Source organism: Symphalangus syndactylus, chromosome 2 (genome assembly GCF_028878055.3).
Source record: "Symphalangus syndactylus isolate Jambi chromosome 2, NHGRI_mSymSyn1-v2.1_pri, whole genome shotgun sequence".
Taxonomy (NCBI): domain Eukaryota; kingdom Metazoa; phylum Chordata; class Mammalia; order Primates; family Hylobatidae; genus Symphalangus; species Symphalangus syndactylus.
The window spans coordinates 134,989,861-135,013,253 of NC_072424.2; the positions used below are offsets into that span (position 1 = coordinate 134,989,861).

Consider the following 23,393-nt stretch of genomic DNA (forward strand, 5'->3'; position numbering starts at 1 on the left):
AAACAAAGTTTTGATGGTATCTGCAAACTTCGGCTGTGCAAAAGCAGTGCCTCTTCATGCCGAAGCAGTTTGACTTTAAGGAGCCGCCAATAAAAAGCTAATGGCGTGTGGCCCAGTGCACCCGAGGTGTCTGCGCTGTGCCTCTCCTCTTCCTGTTTCCTGTTCCCTTGTGTCTTCCACTTTCTTTCCCAGTTCCTCAGATCTGTCGTTGTGCACTCTGGCATCCCCTGAAGCCTTTCTCAGCCTTCCAGATGGTGTTCGAGATTAAGGAAGCTGCTGACTTGACCAGGTCTTACTTGCTGTTGCTAGTGCAGCAGTTTATTAGCTTGTCCCAAGACCGGTCTGTATCAGGAGTCCACAGATTGTGGCCCACTCTGACCCACTACCTGTTTTTGTAAATAAAGTTTTATTGGAACGTCACCAGTCCCATCTGTGTGTGTGGCTGCTTTGGGGGCTACAGTGGCAGGATTGAGTAATCGTGATAGAGACTGTTTGCCCCAAATGCCTAAACTATTCCTATCTGGCCCTTGACACAAAAAGTGTGCCTGCCCACATCTGCACGGACAGTGACCCGTGCGTCGCCTGTAGGGAATAACACATGCCTCCCGGACAGCCAAATGAAAATGCACACAGTGGCTCTCACAGACAGCAGACGCACAGTAAATGTGGGGAAGTCTGAAGAGGTCTCTTGCAGATTTGTAGGTGATAGAACTTTATATGTGTGAATTTAAGAAAGCCGGTTTTGACCATTAGGGTAACATTGTTACATAAATGTGCTTTTTCTTAAATATTTGAGAGACTGTGTAGCACAGTGTGTCATGCTTGGACTCTAAGCTACACTCCAGGCTGCCTGGGCTCAGACCTTAGTCCTCCAGTTGTGAGCCACGTGACCATGGGACATTTGTTGTTATTCACAGCCCCGTGCCTTAGGCTCCTCATCTTCAGCATGAGGATTATAATAATGTGTACCTCCTAGGCTTGATCTGGGGATTAAGTGAGTTAACACAAAGAACTTGGAACTGAGCTTAGCACATAGTAAATATTAAGTGTTTGCTTTTATTGCAGTTATTAATCCAATCCTATCTCTGCTGAAAATCCTTGAGAAGCTCCTCCTTATGGACAGGATAAACCTCAAACTTAGAAGCCTGGTACACAGGGCCCTGCCAGACCCAGCCTCTCTCCTCTCTCCCCCCGTCAGCCACACACAGCGCCCCAGGGGCTGTCCCAAGTCAGTCTGTCCTTGCCATCGAGCCGGTGTCCCCAGCCTCTTAGCCATAAATGCCCTTTCCCCTCTTCTGCCATAGTCCCCAGCCAAAAATGAAGCCCCCATCAAGTGGCATGCACAATTTTGATACTTTACATCCATTATATGGCTTAATCCTGAGAACACCTCTTCACGTGGACAGTGTTAGGATTATCTGTGTTTTACAGAGAAGAGAATGAAACAAGAAAAGATGCAAGCAACTCCCCTAAGGTCCTGCAGGCAGGCAGTGCAGAGGCGCAGGCAGTGCAGAGGCTCACCCAGCTGCAGGCTCTCCCAGCCCCTGAAGCCAGCCCCTAAGAGTTCAGCTCCAGAAGTGCTCATTCAGAGGACTCTCCACCAACCCCCACCAAGGGGACCCTCAAGCCCTCAGCCCCCATCAGACTCACTCTCCCTTCTCTCTTGCACTTTTCACATTGCATGCTTTTTTTGTTTTGCTTTTATTCTTTTTCTTGTTTTCACCCTTGCTGCTTTACTGCACACACGCACATGCATACCCATACGTGCGCGTGCATGCACACACACACACGTACCCATGTAGATTGTGAGCTTCTCAAGTGCAGGAATTGGATTGTATTTAGCTTTACGTCGCCTGTGCCTAGAACAGCTTCTGGCATATAGTAAGTGTATAGTTAGTTATGTTACATGGATGGAGAAAGGCTTCCAAAAAGTAGTAAGGACTGATTGGGAAACACTAATCCATATTCCACACACACTTGTCTTCTACATTTATGTAATTTCAACATTCATTTATCAGGAGGCAGCATGTTTTATTGGTCAAATACATGGGTCCCCGAGTCAGTTTGCTTGAGCTTCAGTCCTAATCTTCTAGCTCTTGACTTTTCTCATTTATAAATAGAGTCCTGGGGTATCTATATTTCATGTGGTTCTCGGAAGAAATGAACGAATTCATTGGTGCAAAGCACTTAACCAGGTGCCCAGCACACACTGTGGTTCAGCAGCTATTATGATTGAAGTAGTATCATGTGTACCTTTGATTTACTTGAATTTATCTACACACAGTCAAAACGTGTGAAAGGAAAGGGAAAACAACTGCCATCCCTCACCCCCGCCTCTGGCCCTGCCCTCCATCCCTCACCCCTGCCTCCAGCCCTGCCCTCCATCCCTCACCCCTGCCTCGGGCCCTGCCTGCCAGCCCTCACCCCTGCCTTCGGCCCTGCCCACCATCCCTCACTCCCTCTCCCCAACCCCCACGCACCCCCCCCACCTCCAGCCTTGCCCGCCAGCCCTCACCCCTCCCTCAGGCCCTGCCCGCCAGCCCTCACTCCCTCTCCCCACCCCCCACCCCCCCTCCCACCTCCAGCCTTGCCCGCCAGCCCTCACCCCCGCCTCCGGCCTTGCCCGCCCACCCTCACCCCCGCCTCCGGCCTTGCCCGCCCACCCTCACCCCCGCCTTCGACCCTGCCCTCCAGCTCTCCTGCTGCCTTGCTTGTGCTGGGACAGTTTTCCGAGATGTGGCAGCCAGCACAAACCAGCTGCTCGATCTGGTACTCGAGCAAAAAAAGAAAGAAAGAAAAAAGTTATTCCCAACTTACAGGAAAACTGGGGCTCATGTCAGGTTCCTGCGTGACACCTTCCTGTGGGGTTTTAAAGGATGATTTTAACCATATGTGCATGTCGTCTTCGACGTTGTCTTTTTGAGCCCTTTCACATGACTGTTGAAGGTAGCAGTGATCTAGTGGTGTGATTTCCGAATGGTGCTCACCATTTTGGTTAAAATACAAGAATATGTGGTGTTGAATGGATTGAGGCAGCGCTCGGTGTCCCTTGCCTATTCATAGGGTTTGTTTTTGTTTTTTGTTTGTTTCTTTTTACGACCACCCTGAATTTCTCTTCATCAGTGCGGTGGTCCTCTGGGGCTGTCTGTATTTGAGTCACTGTCTGAGGGCCTGGGAGTGTGCAGAGAGAGCATGTTTGAGACTGGCAGCTGCACCAGCACCAACAGGAAGGGCCTATAAGGGTCATGACTAATACTCCGTGCTGACCGCATTGTTGGACAAAAAGTATTTCCAGTGAATGTTGTCACAAGTTTAAATAAAAGGCTTTACTTTGTGTTTGCTTTTTGTTTAGGTAACTACTCCAGACCCCCAGCGTATAGTGGGGTGCCCAGTGCAAGCTACAGCGGCCCAGGGCCCGGTATGGGTATCAGTGCCAACAACCAGATGCATGGACAAGGGCCAAGCCAGCCATGTGGTGCTGTGCCCCTGGGACGAATGCCATCAGCTGGGATGCAGAACAGACCATTTCCTGGAAATATGAGCAGCATGACCCCCAGTTCTCCTGGCATGTCTCAGCAGGGAGGGCCAGGAATGGGGCCGCCAATGCCAACTGTGAACCGTAAGGCACAGGAGGCAGCTGCAGCAGTGATGCAGGCTGCTGCGAACTCAGCACAAAGCAGGTACGCCACCCAGGAGCACGCCCCGGGCAGGTACGCTGTGTGTCTACGCGTGACCACGTGACTGCGCACATAGCTGCATTGTTCCCTGGGGTCACACAGAGCAGTAGAATGTCACTGTGCTTGGCCATTCTTTTTGTGTTAAATATATTCTGCAGCATCAAGGTCAGAGAACTAAGTGACAAACCATGTTTTATGATACATGAGGAAGGAATGTGAGCGGTGGGCACATCAGTCGTGGGAGGTGATTTGAAATGCCTGTGAATAGTCATTGCAGCAGCAAACCAGATCTGGTTGCACAGGGAAGTGTCTGCATGGTACCAATTGAAGCAGTGACTTTTAAGCAGGAAATACTAAAGCTTAGGAACGATTTAAAATCTAAAACACTGAAAAGGAAACACACTCCCCACCTTTTTTTCACCCTACCACAAGAATCTTCATAAAATACGAATTTTGTATGTATACATACATGTATTGTGTGTTTGTCTAAACGTATATGTGTGAGATTTATATACTTGACATTCTTATGTTATATTTTATTTTTCCAGGCATATTTATCTCTCCAAACCAAAATGTGGTTTGAAAAGCAAATATAATATTTTAGAAAGTTTGAGTTGATAAAAGGCTCTGACTACAATTACTTACTCATTTTTAATCCCGACTTAAAAATTAATTTTGAAGTAAATACTTGACCTGGATAAAAATAACGTAATTAAAAATTTATAAGGCAAAGGTGAATATGTTTTCAAAGCACATGTAAATATGTTTTAAAGCAAAGTACTTTGAAAGATGTGTATCTTAATGGTATCTTCAGAAGCAAAGGTAGAAGATTCCGATTTTTGTCAAAGGGAAGCAAAAGCTAAAGTGTGTGTGCGTGTGTGCATGTGTGTGCGTGTGTTTTTAAATGTGTCTTTTGTTACTTTTCCTCTGAAGCTGCTATCTGGGGAATGTGGGACCCCTCCAGTCTTATTGTTTTCTCCAAATGATAATAAATTTCCCTTGAGGAAATAAAATGAAAATCAATCATTATCTTTCTTTCTGTCTCCACATTACAATTACTTAAAATCTTCTGAACTCCAGCAGTCTAGCCCTCTGCCGAACCTGCACAGGCTTCAGGGAATGTTTTTGTAAACCTGTCTGTGAAAACTGGTTTGGCTGTTCAAATTGAAGTTCTAATTCAAGTTTAAATGAATTGTCCATTGTTGGAACTCATAAAGCACAAGTTATTTTCTTTTTTTTAAGTAGAAAGTATTTGATTGCATTTGGCACGCAGCCTTTGGGAGGGACCTCAGAAGATAGCCACAGAGAGCCAGGCATGATTTTGTGGGGTTACAAAGCCATGTGTGCCCCCTTTCTGAGTCAGTGTTTATATCATCCTGTAGTAATCAATATATAAATACACATCCATGCATTGCCATTTTCTGTTTCTAATGTGTAGACCATTCCAAAGCCTTGCCTTCAACTTGCTGCCCATTTTAGCTCACCAGGAGTTTAAGTGGGGGCTGTATATCTTCTTGTTTGCTTTTACCAAAGTCAAAATCAAAGCTATACTTTAAAATGGTAAATGGAGATTAGAATTAAGAACCTTACTTTTCTCTGCCTGTCCCCACCCTTTTGTTAGAGGCATTTTCTGTACCCCCCGCCCCTCAGGCAGCAGCAGGATGCAGGGTATGTCAGCTTGCCTCCATGGTCTGTAAGCCCCGCACCTACGTGTGGGGGTGACAGATATACAGGGCTTCATGCTTGTGCATCAGAACAAATCCCAAGAAGCTGTTCTTCTGTTCCACTTTAGGCCACCATACATTAGGTCGCCTGCTTATCCCAGCCAGTCTGGGGCTGGCGGACGCCCCATGTTTTCTTCCCAGCACCCCAACTATGGCAACTCTCAGGCTCCCATGGTGCACCAGCCTGACCAGTACGGGTAGGTAGCAACACACCCCGACTTGCTGCGGGACCTGGGCGTTTTCTCTGAAACTGTTAACGATCGTGCCAGATGGCACGAAAGGAACACCCAAACCAAGAAAGCAAAACATCTAACAGGAAATCCATCTCCGAGGGGGTTGTCCTTCCGTCCATTTTTGTTGGTGTGTTTGTTTCGTTTCCCTTTCGTATTAACAGTACTGTGGCCGTTTGGTGGAAACCCGCATGCGTCCTCAGGCCCTGTCTGTGCATGGCTTTCGGCATGGCTGCTTTCCTTCATGCCTGAGAGGGAAATAGAAACTTTGATCTGTGTCGAAGACATGAAGTCACCAACTCTGGCGTCATTTCCCCCATTGTTGTCGTTGTTTTGTCTAGGAACCTGTGTTGTGCAGCGCTGTTCTCATGACTGTATTATCATTCCTGCTACTACAGTGAGCGGCTGCCATACCCACCCCCAAATTAAGAGCACAGCATCTCATTTGACAAGAGACTCACTGCAGTTGAGCTGACACAGGCTATTCATAGCACTTAGGAGGGGTTTCACTGTATCACCACCAAGCAAATGTCTGTGCCAAAGACTTCTATTATTTTCTTCTCCAGCGAGTATTAGAATATTGAAGTCACCAGGAAAATACAACAAAATAATCCAACAGATAATTTTCTCTCTAAACACAGTGTTGCCTTATTATTCTCAATTTCAACACAGGAATTACATACAGCAACAAAAAGTATCTCTTCTTTCCTACTACAAAACTATGTAATATCAGTTTCTGTCACCATGTTAAGGTTAGTAAATGCTCTTAAAGTCTATTATTATTGAGTGAATTACTAAGCAAAAAAAAAAATATTGCTATCATCCTGGGCAGACTTAATCATGTTTGGTAGTTTTAGTGGAGACATGCCTCATCTTTGGTTAAAATCCAACAGGGAACTATCACCTAGCTTTGTTTAAACAGTAAACTTACAGAACTGTGCTTTCACTACTGGTTATGAATGCCTGACAGGGCTTTTTAGTAGTTTTATATTCAGTTTACATTTATTTAGACAGAACAAAAGATAATTTTGGAATCGAGAGTTCTAAAGTCTGTAAACATGGCCCTAAATGTGGACCAACAAATATAGAATTCTGTAAACATCATCCCCAAAGTGAAATAACAAATATAGAATGAGGTAAACATGCTTATTCTTGGGAAATTGTCTTTTCCTCTTTGTTACTTTCTTGTGGTACCTTCAAGGTCAATTCATGAGTCAGTAGGAAGATAACAGTCTGAGGAAGCAAGCATTCATCATCTGCAGCTAATCCATAGGATCTGTCCTTTTACCAACTCCGGAGGCCTCTTTAGACCCACAAAGCTAGTTTGGCTGTGCCTTGCCAAGCCACATTAAGCAGCTGTGTAAAATGAATTTAAATGGCATGCATCAGAGTGAAATCTCTTCCACTGGGGCAGAAAATCGATGTTAGCTAACCAGCACGAGGAGATCAAATCTGTATTTCAGCCAGCAGCATCCAGATAGCTTCCTTGGAGTACAACACCTCCTCCTTAATTAAAAATAAGAAAAAGAAAAATGTTGGCGTTATTCTATGTAAATCTTATAAAGCACACTTGGCAAGGGCTCATATTCATAGCCCCGTGACTGTTAGCTGTGAATTTTAACTTTTATGTCTACACTATTCTTTCTAAAAAAAGAAAAGTTAAGTTTTATTTCTATTTTAAACCTTCCTTCTGTTCACTTCGCAATACACATAACCTGTGTTGTGCCTTTTTTAAAAGCAAAAGCTTGAATCTGAGAAAACATGTGTATGACATGTTTTAGTGCTCTGGGTTGAGAAATCTGATTTTCAACATGCTTTTGCTTATTTAACAGCTCGTTGCAGCAAACTCGTGGTTTTGCTTTGGTTTTTGTTCCGCCATTGATGGCTCTGTTAGGTTGAAGTTAGGCTGGCGATTAGAAAAGCTAGTTTGCTAAATGTTAGTTTCTCTTTGGAAAAGGAAGAAATGGCATAGTGTGGGATTCACAGAGCTTGTCAGAATGACTTCTTTCTCAAGACACAATCCCAAAGGACCTAGAGCCCATGGAAGAATCTGAAAAGGACAAATTAATGATGAAGGTGGAACGTGAGTGAGTGTGTGTCTGCAATTAGACAATAACAGAATGCTCGTTGTAAAAATGAAGGATTGGGGCAATTATGCTTCAGATTTTCTCAGCTGGTCAAATATAAGATAGTAGAGAGAAAAAACATGCAAGTTTAACTGGTTAGAAGCTGTTTTACCAATTTCTTTGAGAGTGACAGTATGAAGGTAAAATTGATCTGCTGCATTGAATAAATTAAGAAACAGATTAATTTTTTTTCTTTTTCACCTTTTGAGTAAATTCCTCATTTTGATCATCAGAGGATTTACAATAGAATCTGGTGAATCTTCTTGTTCAGGTACTAGATTCACTGTGCAGTAATATCCAGTCATTTGAAGTTAATGGTTTATAAGTAATATCTGTACAGAACCCTTCTCCTTCTACACACTGATACACTTTTTATCTGAAAATGCATTGTTATGTACAGTTTTAAAGCATTGCTAGTTAAGGAATTTACTTTTGAAGATATAAGAAACAGAGAGTTGGAAATACTAGCTGATCTTACTAAAAGCCTGCTTCAGGAATGGCAAATAAGTTGCATCCATCTGTAGATCAATTCTCATGGCTCTCTGTAGCATCATTTTGGAGGATTCTGAGCCATTACCTGAGCATAGGTGAGCCAAAGTTTGCCAGAAGCTTAGGAAGAACTGTGGCCTACCGCTTCCTAAAGAGCATAGCTGTGGATCCCAGGCTAAACACAGGCTTTAATACAGCTCTCCACAACCTCAAATTCCTGGGCTCAAGCAGTTCTCCCACCTCAGCCTCCCAAGTAGTTGGGACTACAGGCACGTGCCACCATACCTGGCTGATTTTATCTTTACTTTTTTGTAGAGACAGATTCTCACTATGTTGCCCAGGCTGGTCATGAACTCCTAGCCTCAAGCAATCCTCTCTTCTCAGCCTCCCAAAGTGCTGGGATTAGAAGCGTGAGCCACCACTCCTGACCTTGTAACATTTTTTAAATGACTGAATCCATTATGTTTAAAGCCTGTGTGTGCAGATGTGCACAGGTAGAATAACTTTCCCCCAGTTATTCCGTGTGCCTTAATATCCTTTTATTAGTCCTAGATGGTACCTGGTGATGTCCAGCAATTGACAGCACTTCAAAATACAACTGATGTGTGGATTTGGAAATTTCAGCATTATCCAGAATTTTTTCTTGGAAATGAGCTCTAGGAGGAAGCATGATTTCACGGAATTTACAGAAGATCTCACAAGCCCTAGATCTTTAAGCCGGGGTAGAGGGACAAACAGATTTTAATTCCTTAAGGCGTGCTACCCTAGCACCTCACATATATAAATTTTGATCAAGTCTTGAGTGACTTGAGATTGTTTGTGTCAAAATTCTGGCAGGGATCTTTAAGATAATACTATGTTCATAAGAAGAGGTTCCGTAAGGACACAGAGTTTCAGTTATAGAATGATCGGATCTCAGAACTGGGAAGGTTTTAGACGTTACCCAGCCTCTGTTTCTTGATTTTGTGGTGGAGTCAACAAAGCCCTACAGGGTCACCCACTCAGGATCATTGAGTCAGGAGCAGGGTCCCTGTCACCTGGTCCTGTTGTTATTCTGCTTTTTTTTTTGAGATGCAGTCTCGCTGTGTCGCCAGGCTGGAGTGCAGTGGCACAGTATCGGCTCACTGCAACCTCTGCCTCCTGGTTCAGGTGATTCTCCTGCCTCAGCCTCCTGAGTAGCTGGGACTACAGGCGCCTGCCACCATGCCTGGATAATTTTTGTATTTTTTTAGTGGAGACGGGGTTTCACCATGTTGGCCAGGATGGCCTTGATCTCTTGACCTTGTGATCCACCTGTCTCGGCCTCCCAAAGTGCTGGGATTACAGGCATGAGCCACTGTGCCCAGCCTGTTGCTCTTCTTTCTACTTTTTTGTTTTGTTTTGTTGCAAAACACCTCTTCATTTTTGTTCTCCATCATATCTAAAGGCAATCCTGCTACTAGAAACCAAATAGTAATGAGTATCTTAGTGGATCTTCCACCTCTTGCATTGAAATCTGGATTTTTTTCTCTTATCTGAATTTCGTTACCTCTGCTGCACCTAAAAGGAAATGCATGCTTTGCACATTCCCGTGTAGACTCCATGTGCAGCTCGAGTTAGATTGTTTCCAGAGCCAAGCGGCTTGTGAGATAAGTAACAGTTACTTGCTGGCACAAGGGCAGGTTTGAGTTTCTGTCCTTTTCACCGTTTGAGCCTTTTACCAACACTGCTTTGACATTTAACATTGTTGGGACTGGAGTGGGGCTGTTGAAGTACGAATTGCGAGTTGTGGGGGAGCAGAGTGGGAAGGTAGTGATATTGACACGGATAAAGGTGCACACCTACATGATGCTGGTATAAGTGCTACTGTTCCCTTTGCTGTCCCTGAGAGAGTCCTTGGTGGACTAACTGAGCATCAGAAGAAGGAGAAGTCTCAGACTTCTTAATTTCAAAAAATAAAAATAAAAAAAGGGTAAAATGAATTAATTTGAAAAGTCTTGTTACTCTTGACTAGAAGGGAAGTTTTAATACTGAATATCACAAATATAATTCTATAGACCTGCATTTTAATACTACATCATATCAAAAACTAGGGTCACTGAAATAAGCTTTCAAGTGTTTTGTGTTGAGTCAATTAAGAAATTGGGAACTTTAGTTAAGATTATTTTTAAATCTTAGCCACTCATTAACAGGGTGAATAAATTCCATAAGGTAGCTAGATCAGTAGTAACCCCACCGTATTGCTGTTGGAGGAGCTGAATGTTTTGTGAGAGAATGTGACTAGCTGCCTTCCTCTGCTTGGAAGAAGCTGGGTCTATTTACAAATGCAAATGAATTGGACTGGCTTGTTGGATATACAGTGGCCTGTACTGTGCCTCATGTGCACCCCACATAGACACACCTTCTACTGTTCTTTATTGAGGTGTATCTATAATTCACATCCTGTGTTGCCATTTGCCAGCAAGGCACTTTTTCTGTGTTATTTTCCTCTGAAGCCAGTATGATGCAATTCTGCTGATGGACGAAGAGCTGCTGATGTGGAAATACGTTAATGGAGATAGTGCATTAAAATGTCAAAGAGAAGGGGCAAAAAACTTCAAAATGTGTCAAGCCCCAGTTACAGTGGGGTCCATGTGCTAAAGAGCAGTAAGTGATTTGTATTAACCAAGAATCCAGCCCTTTGGATTTTGGACAATTAGGTTTTAACATAATAGCTATGATTTGAAAAGTCATGTTATTGAAAGACAAAGAGAAAAGATTTCAAAGGCTTAAACAGAGTTTTTATTTCCGCAATTAAATGTAAGCCTTTGCATTATCATCTAAATACTACGCTTTAATTTTTAGCCCCTTTTTTCTCTTCAAAATTTAGAATTTGAGTGAATGTTATTATGTTAGTATTTAAAGATTATTATTTCAATTAAAACTTTTAGAATTACAGAACTATTATGGAAGCCATAAAGTGCATTTATAAATCATCAAATCAAAAAGTAGTAAAACACTAATTCTAAAAGGATCGGAGATTTCTTTTTTAATTTTAATGAGAGCCAAGGAATCACAGCATGAACTGTGCAGCAGACCTGGGAGGGACCAGAGACCAGGAGGTGCCCCAAGCCACTCGTGAGCATCACCCAGAGATTTTCGACAGCCACTGTACACCCTCACCCAGCCATGGGGCCAAGGCGTGGGAGCCTCAACTCCAAAATCCTCTGGTGGTTCTGGTGTAGAAGCCACCTCAGGTCTGAGGGGGGCCTCAGAGATAACCGCCACTCTAGAGCATGGAGGCAGCGTGGAGGGGGAGTTTGGGAGGTGCGCTCCGGATACTTCTTCCTTATGCGGCCTTCCTGAGGGACATCGCGGGAGGAGCACACGGGGCTTGCACTGGAAGCACTGTGTGGCATCAGAAGCTCGAGTCTACGCCGACCTGACCCTGACTCAGGCTCTGGCGATCTGCCGATCGTGGCAGAGTGTGTCTCCCTAAATGCTTTGTCTTGATTTCTGCCGTTTTGCTTCCTCTCAGACCTCAGTATCCTCCTCATCCTCTGAAATACTTAGTTCCCCACCACACCTAGCCTGCCCTCTTCATTCGGACTTTCCCCTCTCCGGGTCTGGGTCTGGCCCTCTCACAGCTGGCGGCTGTGCTCACTCGGAGATGGCTCACAGTGACTCGCGCACTACTGTCTATGCCACCTGTCTTCACTTCCAGCTCCATGGCTCTGTTAACATCCTGCCCCCATAGATGCACACTCTCACACCAGATGTCCTGGGATCGCCACAGCGAGAACCAGCATTAGAGCGCACCCATCACTAGGCGTCATTAGCAGCACAGCCCAGCAACCCCCCGCGGTTCTGAGTTACGAAAGGCGGGGATCTTTGGAATTACATGTGTGTAACAGGAGTGGCAATGGTGAGTGATGCCAACCTGCCAGGTGTCAGGCCGATGACCAGCAGGTGGTGAATTTTTCTCAGCCCTGAAATCTGATAACCTCAACAGTGTTTTGGGCTGAAGGCAGCAGGAAGTTTGTGAGTGGTGAAGAGGCTATGACTGTGTCTTAGTATATTGCAGCTTGGGGTTTGGAAAGTGTCATGGGTCACAGGGCATCTTAGTAACAGTAAGGAGTATGAGAAGCAACTCACTAAGATGCTAAGATTCCTCTTAATCTTGGTCTTCATTCTTATTTTGAACTCCGTTTCTGCCATTATATAGATTTAAAAAACCAAACAGGATGCTCACAGTGGCTCACGCCCGTAATCCCAGTACTTTGGGCTGCCAAGGTAAGAGAATTGCTTGAGGCCAGGAGTTCACAAGCAGCCTGGGCAATGTAGTGAGCCAGTCTCTACAAAAAGTGGAAAACAGTGAGCTAGGCATGGCAGCGCACACCTCTAGTTCCAGGTACTCAGGAGGCTGAGGTGGGAGGATCACTTGAGCCCAGAAGTTCAAGGTTGTGGGATCGTGCCAGTGCACTCTGGCCTGGAGTAAAACAGTGAGACCCTGTCTCTTAAAAAATAATAATAATAACAAAAAACGCACAGACAGAAACCTGTAAGATTGTGGCCCTTGTTTTAATAGTTAACTCGTACTGGATTACTTTCAATTGTTAAAATTCCTGCCAGGTAAGAACCTGTCTGAATCCTGTCCTGCGCAGAGTGGCTGGTGAGGACATAAAGAACTATAGCTTTGCTCAACTTGCAAGCCTTGCCTACATTTTAACCCTAACTGAACAATGTTTGGCTTTACCAAACTAAGTCACTTTGTGGCCCAGGCCACCGTTAACTCAGGAAATCTCCAAGAATTTTTAGGAGGATTTTTTAAAGATCAGAAATTACTGTTTTTCTGTATCCTGGACAAGTGCATTTTTTATTAGGGGTTTCTACACAATATTGCTGTGACACAGTAATATAGGATGGAGAACTCAGGACCCAGATGAATTTTCTTAAGCCCACTGACAAGCCCATTAAGGCATGAGGGGTAGATAGAACGCATGTAAGATAGATGTATGCTTCACCCTCGCACTCCTAAAACTCAGGTTCGTCCATCAGGGATTGTTACCTACTCCGAGTATTGTCGGGCTGATAAGCTCTCTGTGTCTGAGGCTGTGTGGCTTCAGACCTCTAAGAGACCTGCTCCCTCCACTCTGCTCCTGTGGCTCCTCGGCGGCTAAGCCACTTTGGGATTAGCAGTTCACTCTCCTTTACACCTTGTGACCTTGGAAAGGGATGCCCTGGAATAAAGGACGTGGCTATTCCTAGCACTGAGAAGTAATAGCCCTCCTTGGAAATAGCTGAGATCTTTTCCTAATGGTACTATGATCTCAAGATAAACTTTTTAAGTAAAGATCCTTAAGTAGAATGCAGTAGAGGTGACACTTTCTCTCTGTGGGTGACATCCATGGCAGCTAATGTTTCTTTCATGCTGTATGGATCTAGCTTCACCAGACCAGGGAACTGTGCCATTTACGTCTTCTCAGAGGTCAGTGGGATGCGACATGATACCAAACCCCCAAAGTTCTGGAGAGTCATCCATTGCAGGGAAAAGACAGGATTTGGGACCCACTGCTACCCACTGTGGCTCTCATCCACACTGTTCACTTGAGGCAGCCCGTGTGCTGGGGATCAGCAGGGAAAAGCTGAAATCAGAATCTCTGAACCAAATGCCTTCACAGTATTGAGGTTCATTTTTGTATGGTTGCCAGGAAAGAGTTCGTAGTAGCAGAACAATGGGCTTAACAAACCAAAGTCAACTTTGAGGATGAAGAGAACTTCCTTAGTTATCAGTTGCTAAAATTCAAGCAGCCAGACAACACTGTGTTTGCATTTTCTTCACACCCTGACAAGGAGACCTCTCGTCTCAGAACCCTTGAGCTCTATTTGTTCTCCTGGTTGCTTTGAGAGAAAAGATGAAGATCAGTGAGCTGCTTTAGGAACAACTAAAACTGGTTACTTGCATTGAAGCAAAAAGGAAAGAGCTGAATCTTGAAATTGCACAACAGGTGCCGTTTCAGCAGAGAGTGCCAGGAGCAGAGCTGGTAACAGGTCGGAACCCTCTGAGAAGTCTGTGTGAAGTATGAACAAAAGGGAAAAATGTTTCTGATGTTAGAGGCTTTTAAGAAATCCAGACTGGAATATGCAGTATTCCTTAGTGCTTAGCAAGAAGAGCTTCGCCAAGATGCAGGAGTGAAAAATACAGTTCTTTGGAGAAATGTGGAGACAATCAGGAGAAATGCTTTGAAAACAAGAGGCCCTGTAGGCAGTGCCACATTTTAAAGGCCCAGGCAAAGACGTGCCAGGGAGAAGTTCTATTCTGAAGAGCTAAGGCGTAGCCACTGAAAAGATTATTCTTGAGAGTATGGTGACAAAGTTAACTACTGTTCCTTTACTTAGAAGTTCTCTTTCATAAAGCTGTTGCAAAACAATATTCTTCTTTGCCCATTCTTAAAGGAAGAAAATCAAATGTAAACATATAAGCCACCAAAGGGTTTGGGGAGTTATTAACAGGGAGCTGGAAGATAAGTGGTAGCTGCTCCAGCTTGTCTGCTAGCATTGAATACGTGGAAGCTTTCTTTGAGTGAACAGGCTGCCTTGAAAACAGGTCACATTCGCCAGTGGAGGAAGACTTAGACAAGACTCACAAAGTCTTATATAGGGGGTTCCTACATAGGGAGGAAAGATGACCCCAAACCTCTGCTTCCTGACCTCAGAGTCCACCTGCCTGTGTGACACTAGGTGCTCAGAGGCCTGTCCAAAGCCAAACCCTGTCCACATGTCCAAAACTAAGCCCACGCTTTCCCCTGATGTTCTTTATTTCAGTGACTGCTCCATTATCTGCCCATCGCACAAGCTGGACACCTAGGAGACAGCTAGGCACAACTTTTCTTTTCCCCAGAGGACCTAATTCATCACCAAATCCTGTCCGTTTCACCTCCACGATATTGCTCAACTCTCTCTATTGTGCTCTACCACCTGTTCCAAGGCGCCATCATCTCTTCTTTGGGTTGTGGTAACAGTCTCGTAACGGTCAGCCCCACATTCGTTCTTGCCTCCGATGTGTTCTTCCCAGCTCGGTCAGAGAACAGTGTCTTTAAAATAAACATATTTTAATGCCATTGCTCCTGCTTAAAAACCCCAGGTGTCTTCCTGTTTCTCTTAGGATAAAGACCAAACCCAGAGAACCGTAAGCCTGGCCCCCCACCACTCTCACTTCTTATTTTGCTCTACCATATTTTCTTCTGGAGAGAGGCTCCTGGGTGCCCCAGGGCCCTTGAATTTGCTGTTTCTCTTTTCTCTTCTCCTCACCTGGTTAATTCCAGTGGATTGATCCCTCAGATCTGAGAGATGGAGGGGACGTCATCCCTTCCTTGGGACCTTTTTCTGTGCTCGCCTTCCTGTGAGCTCACATAACACACAGACCTCTCCAAGCCACGCATGTGGTCGCAGCTTCACACTCGCTGCCCTGGTTGTTTGACTTTGGTTGTGTTTGTTTTTAGTCTTGGCCCGCTGTTGTGCTCATTCCTCTCCCATACTTATCCTAAAACACTCATCTTGGACAAATGATTATAACTGTCAACTAAGCAGTAGGTATTTCTGATTAATTTTCATTACTTCTAGCATGTCTCCCTGAGCAAAAGGGGTAGAATCTGTTTTTTTAGTAGCATATGGTTATATATTTTTACAGGAATCTACATTTTTAAATAAAGGCACTTCTATTCTTTGTCTTTTGTCTAATGAGACAAATGCCACTTTACTGCCACAGGATTGATTCCTAGCCAGAGCCACTGGCTTGTTGAAATTACATTATTTTGCCACCAGAATTGCTAATACAGTTGTTGTTGCTGATGGATTAGCCACACCAAAAATTGACCAGGGCTTGACAGTCTTATTTTCTGTTTTGATGTTTTTTTTTTTTTTTTTTGGCGGGGGGTGGGGCACATAGCGGTTTTCCCTCTTAAAATATTAAATTTAAAATAATCTCAACTGAGTTTCTCCTTCTCAATACTGCTTTGAAAGTGTCACCATGTAATTCGAGTTGAAAATCTGTTTCACCAGTGATGCTAGATACATGTGTGAGAAGAGTTTGTGTTTATAAAACATTTTAAATAGGGCATCCTGTGTAATGTTATGTACGCAATTGGATCCTCTCCAAAGGAATAAAGTAACACATTTAGAAATAAACTGCCGGAATTGGAGCTTTTCAAGGTTTTGAGTCCTGGTTCTGATGACTATTGGGTTTAAGTGATAAAGTGCCCCAAATTTTAGTGTTAGCCAAGTTTATTTTGTCAGTAAGCAATCTTTTCTGGCTTCATAACCCAGCTACATCTACAGTGACAGTCCGTATAAAGTTATGTACACCTGGCACTCACACTCATTTTCCCAATAAAGCGTGCACTGCGTGATGCTCATTCCGAACATAACTCAAGGGTGGTATTTGCAGTGGATGTGCTGGAGCTTCCCCCGTGTCTGCCACTGGGATGGGACTTTAAAGTGGCTTCACTCACAGGGTCTCCATTTCTTCTGTCTGTCCCTACCCTTCTCCAAAGAACTGTGTCAGAAACCCATTCATTTTAAAGATAACCTCACACTTCACCGTCTGTCACTGTTGAGAAAATACAGTGTTGATTGCTAAGATGATAAGGCCTAAATATTCTTCTCTAAAGCTTCAAAATTATTTTAAATTTTAATGTAGTTGACTTTAAAGCCAGATATTTAGAAAGATGTGGGTACTGCATGAAATTTCATACTAATATTTTTAACTGCTGAAAGCAAACTGTAGTGGGAAGCGATAATTCCTCTCTGTTTTCACACTGAACCATCGGAAATAGTCGCTTGAAAACTGATGTTTGCTTTGGGCTTTTTTCCCCAAAGACAGCCCTTTGTTGGGATATGAGTATGTAATGTTTGAGAAATCTCCAAAGTGAATAAAAGTAAAAAGTAAAAAGGCTGTTTGGGTATATGTGCAGCGCGAGGGCAGGAATGAGGAGTGCTGTAGGGAAAACTCACAGGTCCCGTTTTCTCAATTATTCTCCCTGTAATAACCTGGCTTTGCTTATAGAATGACAGTTCTCAAATACCTCTGGTCCCAACCAGATTTAAATAAAGTTCTTCTGGTTATTCCTCAGGTCAGCATGTTTAAGTAATAACTCCCCAATTTGAACATTGCCGTTTAAGAGAAGGAGGGTCTATGGTCTAACCCTGGCCCAGGCGAGTGCAGTGCCACTCGGCATCCTGGGGTCTGGGGTCAGCACCACCCAACCAGGGTCACCCCTACAGTGTGCATCTACTGAATTGTTGTAAATGTTTGTTTCCTTACCCCCTCCCCGAGATGTTCCTAGGCAGTCATTTCTACAGCCATGGACTCGGCATCTGCAGAGTCAGGACAGCTGTCCTTTGTAACAGACATGAAGCCCGCAGGCCCCCTGGAAGCCAGAGGCCGAGGGTCCCGGGGGAGACTTTGCTTTTCCGGGTACAGCTTAGGTTTCTGTAGGATTTCACGTTGGAAATGTTCTGCTCGTTTCAATTCGTGTTTTTGGCTGTTTTTGTTTTGTTGCTTTTGAAAAAAGCAAGTGATTTACTTCTTCACACTCCTAGTTCATTTGGAGCCGCCCAAATGTTGCGTTGGTCAGAAGGGGCTCAGCAGCCAGGGAGCGCTGCTCTGGGAAGGACCCAGCTGCTGCTGAGGTCACCTCGGAACCCAGGTCGCTGTGGTCTCGGGCATTGTATTTTCAGCCCCACCAAACAAGGAGCTTTTTGTTGTGAGCCACAGACTCCTCCTAGGTTAGCAACACCACGCTAAGCAGGAGTGCTGGGTTAGTTAGGGCGGCAGCCATCTTAGGAGTCCATCCACAGAGCCCACTGTCTCCACTAACCAAAATCAGTGGCGTGCAGTGCGAGCCTTCTTTTGGTATCAAGCCCATGTTGCTTGTTCAAAATTACCAAGACTCTTGGCAGTAGTGTCTCAAGCAAGAGCAAATAGGATTTCCTCTGCAATGGTGAAATACTGGCTCTCCCCACCCAGACAGGCACCCGCTGCTTTGCCCTGGCCACATGTGGCCTGCGCTCCTGGGAGGTCTCATTTCCTGCACAGAAGGCCCGGTAGGCCTGCAGCAGGTGTCCAGGGAGCTGTTGTATTCATGTCTCACACTACCCCTCACTGTGGCCACCTCCCTGAAGCCTGTATTCCAGGACTCCCGGAGAGTTTACACCCTCTGGTTTGTCATCTTTGTACAACCGCAGGTCCATACACCAGACAGATGGAAAGGCGTGGTGCAGCAGGCTGCCAGGAGCCAGGCACTTGGTCTCACTGAGTGTTAGCAGTGTTAGAGTCCCATAGAGAAAGAAGTGTAGTATACCGCACTGATAGTAGGTTTGGGGAATTCTATTTCTGCTACTTACTAGCTGTGTGAATTTAGGCAAGTTACTTAACCTTTCTGATCTTTATTGCCTTTATTAATATATAAGCATAATTCCACCTACCTTCCTCCAGGAATCTAAAACATTAAATGTGTATGCCTAGAATGTGCACCAGGCATGCGGTAAATACTTAATAAATTACTGTCACTATCATTACCAGCCCCTCCCTGTTCAGTTGTAAAAACTGAAATCCAAAGGACCAGCGCTCCCAGAACTCCAGTGACAGAGTCAAGACCCCTGGCTTTTTAACCAAACTTTTAAAACTACAGATGTGCTTTGATTAAGGACCGTTATAACCAGCAACTGACATCCAAGGCATGGACCTTTAAGTCTTTGTTATTTCTTTGTCATTGTTAGTTTAAAGGTGTTTCTTAAAACCTGTAGCGTGTGCCTTCATCATCTTCTGGTGATTAAAGATGGACAGTGCTGTCCTGGGGGAGAAATCCTAGATGAGGGTTGGATGTTTACTTCATTCAGTCATTTGCCTGTTGGATTTTCTATTCTGATTCTTTTTACCTTAGTATAAACAAATGTCTCAAGGAACCATTAGTTTCATACATGTTAGTTACACTATATATGAGACGAAATTTAACGGAAGCTTGAAAAGGCGACCATCTTTGTAATGTCTTTTTACAAGAATAAAAATGTTCTGTAGTAATTCATCCCTTTAACAATTTAATTTTTATTATTTTTTTTTTTAGTAACTCTCATGTGCAAGGGATTAATTAGGCCCAGATCCTCCTCTCAGGAGGCTTCAGTACCTAGAAGAACCAAGACATGCATAAATTATTTTAACATACAAAAGAAAGAGCTCAGTGCTACAAAAGGCATAGATGAAGCTAAGTGGAGAGGCAGGGCTTACTTTCAGGAAGGATGACCAGGACAGCCATCACAGAGCAGTGGCCACTAAAATGCATCTTGGAGAATGGGCCAGAATTGGCTGTGACTTGGAGGCAGTCACTGACATGGAAGTAGCCTTCCAGAAAACATAACCATCTACAAGTGAAGGTGCTCTTCAGTGATTGTCTGCTAAGACACTGAGAGCAGTCCCGTCAGGTGCCACTTTGGAAGCAGTTACCTAAATGCTCAGTTGTCCCTTGTTTGAAGAATACCTCAGAAGGGATACTTCTAAGGTACTTGAGTTAATGCCAACACTCTGCAAGATGATGTAAAGCCCTGAACCATATAGGGATGTGTTTATAGCTACTGTGCAATTGTGTGCATGAGTATGTGATGACCTAGAGGTTAATCAGAAGCTGTTAGATGATTTCAGATCTGTTCTTAATGAACTCCAAGGGGTATTCTAATTCTGATTTAGCAGTCTGCAGTTATTCAAAGTGGACCCTCAGGAAGCTAAGAATTGCAGGCTAAAGTAACGCCCATTTCTCCCTGAGCCACCCTCATACCTAAGAATCATTCAGCTTCTAACAATGTTATTTCCAAGCCATCATGGAGCATTAGATCGTACAGAATTTCTCTAGTTTGTCTAATATTTAAAGTAGACCAGTTATGCCTTTGATAGCTTGATTTTGCAGATGGTCCATGTTTGAACTTTTTGTACAGAGATTTTTCAGTTGAGTCCACTGAAAATAGGTACACAAAAGGAACAGTATATATTTTTTTAAATGATTTATGGACCAGACATGGTGGCTCACACCTGTAATCCCAGCACTTTGGGTGGGCATATCGCTTTGAGCTCAGGAGTTCGAGACAGGCCTGGGCAACATGGCAAAACCCCGTCTCTACAAAAATACAAAAATTAGCTGCATGCTGTTGGCTCACACCTGTAGTTCCAACTAGTTGGGAGAGTGAGGCGGGAGAGTCGCTTGAGCCTGGAAAAGCAGAGGTTGCAGTGAGCCAAGACTGCGCCACTGCACTTCAGCCTGGGTGACAGAATGAGACCCTGTCTCAAAAAACATAAAAATAAAACTTTGGGAGGCCGAGGCGGGCGGATCACGAGGTCAGGAGATCGAGACCACGGTGAAACCCCGTCTCTACTAAAAAATACAAAAAATTAGCCGGGCGCGGTGGTGGGCGCCTGTAGTCCCAGCTACTTGGAGGCTGAGGCAGGAGAATGGCGTGAACCCGGGAGGCGGAGCTTGCAGTGAGCCGAGATTGCGCCACTACACTCCAGCCCGGGCGACAGAGCGAGACTCTGTCTCAAAAAAAAAAAACAAAACAAAAATAAAAAAATAAGATTTATGTTAATCTTTTAAAGGATCTCATTTTAAATGTCAACTATTATACCGAGTGATAGTTTAATGGTGGTGGAGGGGGTTGTAATTAATTTGGAACAGATAGGCAGGGTGTCTTTGGATTTGTACCCCTCTAACTAGCTTGTACTCCTAAGATTAAACATGACTAGCCAAAACTGAAAAATTTTTTAAAGGTATGCTCTTTACGTAAGAAAAGCTTGACTACAATGGTGGACTCTTTTGACATTTTTGCCACCTTGCTATCAGTTTTGTTTTTAGGGCATTGTAATTTTCCCTGGTATCTCTACACCACTGTGCAGTTTAAATCTCTCCCCCTCTCCCCCATCTCATTACCAACAGTCAGAGAAGTGACATTGTGTGACAGTTATCTGCTTCAAATCAGAGAATACTCTTGACCTCTTTGCAAGAGTGAAGAGAAGTCTGACAGAGCGTAAGACAAAACTAACAAGACGAAGTCACCAAGACCGCCTCATAGGTGTGCACCACCCTGGGGACGGGCGACTGCATGTTAGGGACATGTGCAGCTGATCTAAGTGCCCATCCTCCTCTGTAACATAAAAAGCCCAACAAACAAGAAGTGGAAGTCTGATGTCTACTGTGGCATTTTAATGTAGGGAAATTGGTATGTTTTTAATAGAACCTAATTACCAAAGTTAAAGTGTAGGGTCGGGGAGAGTTTTGGAAGTGCTTTCTCCCATATTCATTATATCAGAAAATTTAGGTCAAAGAAGTTTTTTTAAAAAACATTCCCACACTGCCCATTTGTTTTTCATTTCTTAACCTTTGGGTTTTTATGTGAGGATACTAAGTAGTGTTAATAGTCAGAAGTTAATTTTGCTTGCTTTTGTAATTCCTGTTCTTATTTCAAGTTCCCCCTTTCTTGCTTATATTCCTCTATATAAATAATAACCTGGAACACTTGACATGATTAAAAATGTGTAATTTATTTGCAGAACTTGTAATATTTGGAATTGTAAAGGGGTGTATTAAAGAGTTACCCAGCAATAGAATTCAGCCTTTCTCTCCAGGAAATAATCTGTTCTACACAAACATGAAAAGTTATAGCCCCGCCCCTTACATAAATGCATCAGTAGAAATGACTGCCAGGGCAAACCTCTGCTAATGTGCATGGTCGGTATATGTGTGCTGTGCTTTCTCTTCCTGTAGGCAAGGCAGTTTCCCCGGCATGAACCAGAGTGGACTTATGGCTTCCAGCTCTCCCTACAGCCAGCCCATGAACAACAGCTCTAGCCTGATGAACACGCAGGCGCCGCCCTACAGCATGGCGCCCGCCATGGTGAACAGCTCGGCAGGTAACCTTGGCAGCTCTGTGCTCCTCAGCCCCTCTCGCTCCCCTCTCCTCCTCTTAGGCTCCACCAGTGAATCTGCCTAAACGGCCCGAGAAGGTGGATCAGTTGGCGAAAGTGGGAATCACACTACTTTTCTGCTTCTCAGAAACTTGCTCCATCTATTTAAGACTTGAGAATTACATTATATTTTGTGTAAATTATTTTTATTCAATCTGTGTTTGTATAACAAGTGGACATACTTCAAGTATTATCGGAGATTGTTAAATATACACACTAAGTTCTCTTTCTCTTTGGGAATTATTAGTATTGGAAGATCCTCACATTCTCTCCATTTGGTAGTGGTGGAGACAAACATTAAGAATTCACATTTCAGGGGAAATCGCTGGAAGGGCAGAGCAAGGGGGGTTTGAAGTACTTTTTACATTTAGGGAAACACCTCTAAACGTATGCTTGGAAGTAGCTGCTTCATAAATGCTCTGTGCAGATTGTCTCTATTGGGAAACTGTTTTAAATGTTTCATGATGTTTAGTTATTTTAACCTGTTTTATAATCTCCACAGTAGCGTTCTTAAAAGTCATGCCTGATGATTGCAGTGGATGAGTAGCCAATGTGTGGAAAATATCGAGAGTGTCTAAAACTGTGCATATCTCCCATGATCTTAGACTCCTCAAGACCCTTGAACCCCCTCCTCAGGTTCCATAACTACCTAAAGACAACGAGTGCCACTTTTTACATAAAGTGATGTGTATTTCCAGTGACCTGTTACTCTCTATCACATGTTAGAATGGATCTCACGGGAGGATTCCCTCCTTCAGAGACTGCAGGGCGTGGCTTAGCCAGTGTGTATCCTGTGATGCCCCGTGATGCGTTAGGAATGCATGGGACAGCCAGAGCCTTGGTTCTTTCTGATGACATTTTTTCATTTCTTCTGCCTTTCACCTCCTTTCTGGCCTCTCTGTCTTTGAAAGGCCTCCCCAGAAGTTCATGTTTCTCTGTCAGGCGGAACAGCCAGTGAGAGGCTGGGCTCGCCTCCTGTCTGAGCTTCTGTGTCGTTGATTTCTAGGACCTAATTGAAGGGTGACATTCCATGATGACTTCTCTTGAAAGATTTGTGAAAGAGGAACATATAGAAACTAGTGGTAAAAATGAAGGTTTTTAAATAAATAAAATAGCCCTTCCTGATGCTGTGTTGAGTGCTTCTCCATCACAGTTTGGTGGATGTTTTACATTCGAGATGAAGG

At 44.0% G+C, this 23,393-nt stretch overlaps 1 protein-coding gene across 8 annotated transcripts in view; it reads left to right on the top strand.

Annotated features, from left to right (window-relative positions):
- Positions 1 to 23,393, top strand: part of ARID1B (AT-rich interaction domain 1B) — a 441,225-nt gene that overhangs the window by 375,140 nt on the left and 42,692 nt on the right. For 5 of the 8 annotated variants that reach the window (XM_055267956.2, XM_055267947.2, XM_055267966.2 and 2 more), the window contains 2 exons: positions 3,353 to 3,680; positions 22,010 to 22,155. In XM_055267956.2, the coding sequence (XP_055123931.2) occupies positions 3,353 to 3,680; positions 22,010 to 22,155 (474 nt within the window). Of the gene's footprint in view, positions 1 to 3,352; positions 3,681 to 5,469; positions 5,599 to 22,009; positions 22,156 to 23,393 lie in introns of all 8 variants that reach the window. The other 3 variants (XM_055267976.2, XM_055267989.2, XM_063632612.1) reach the window with 1 other exon arrangement.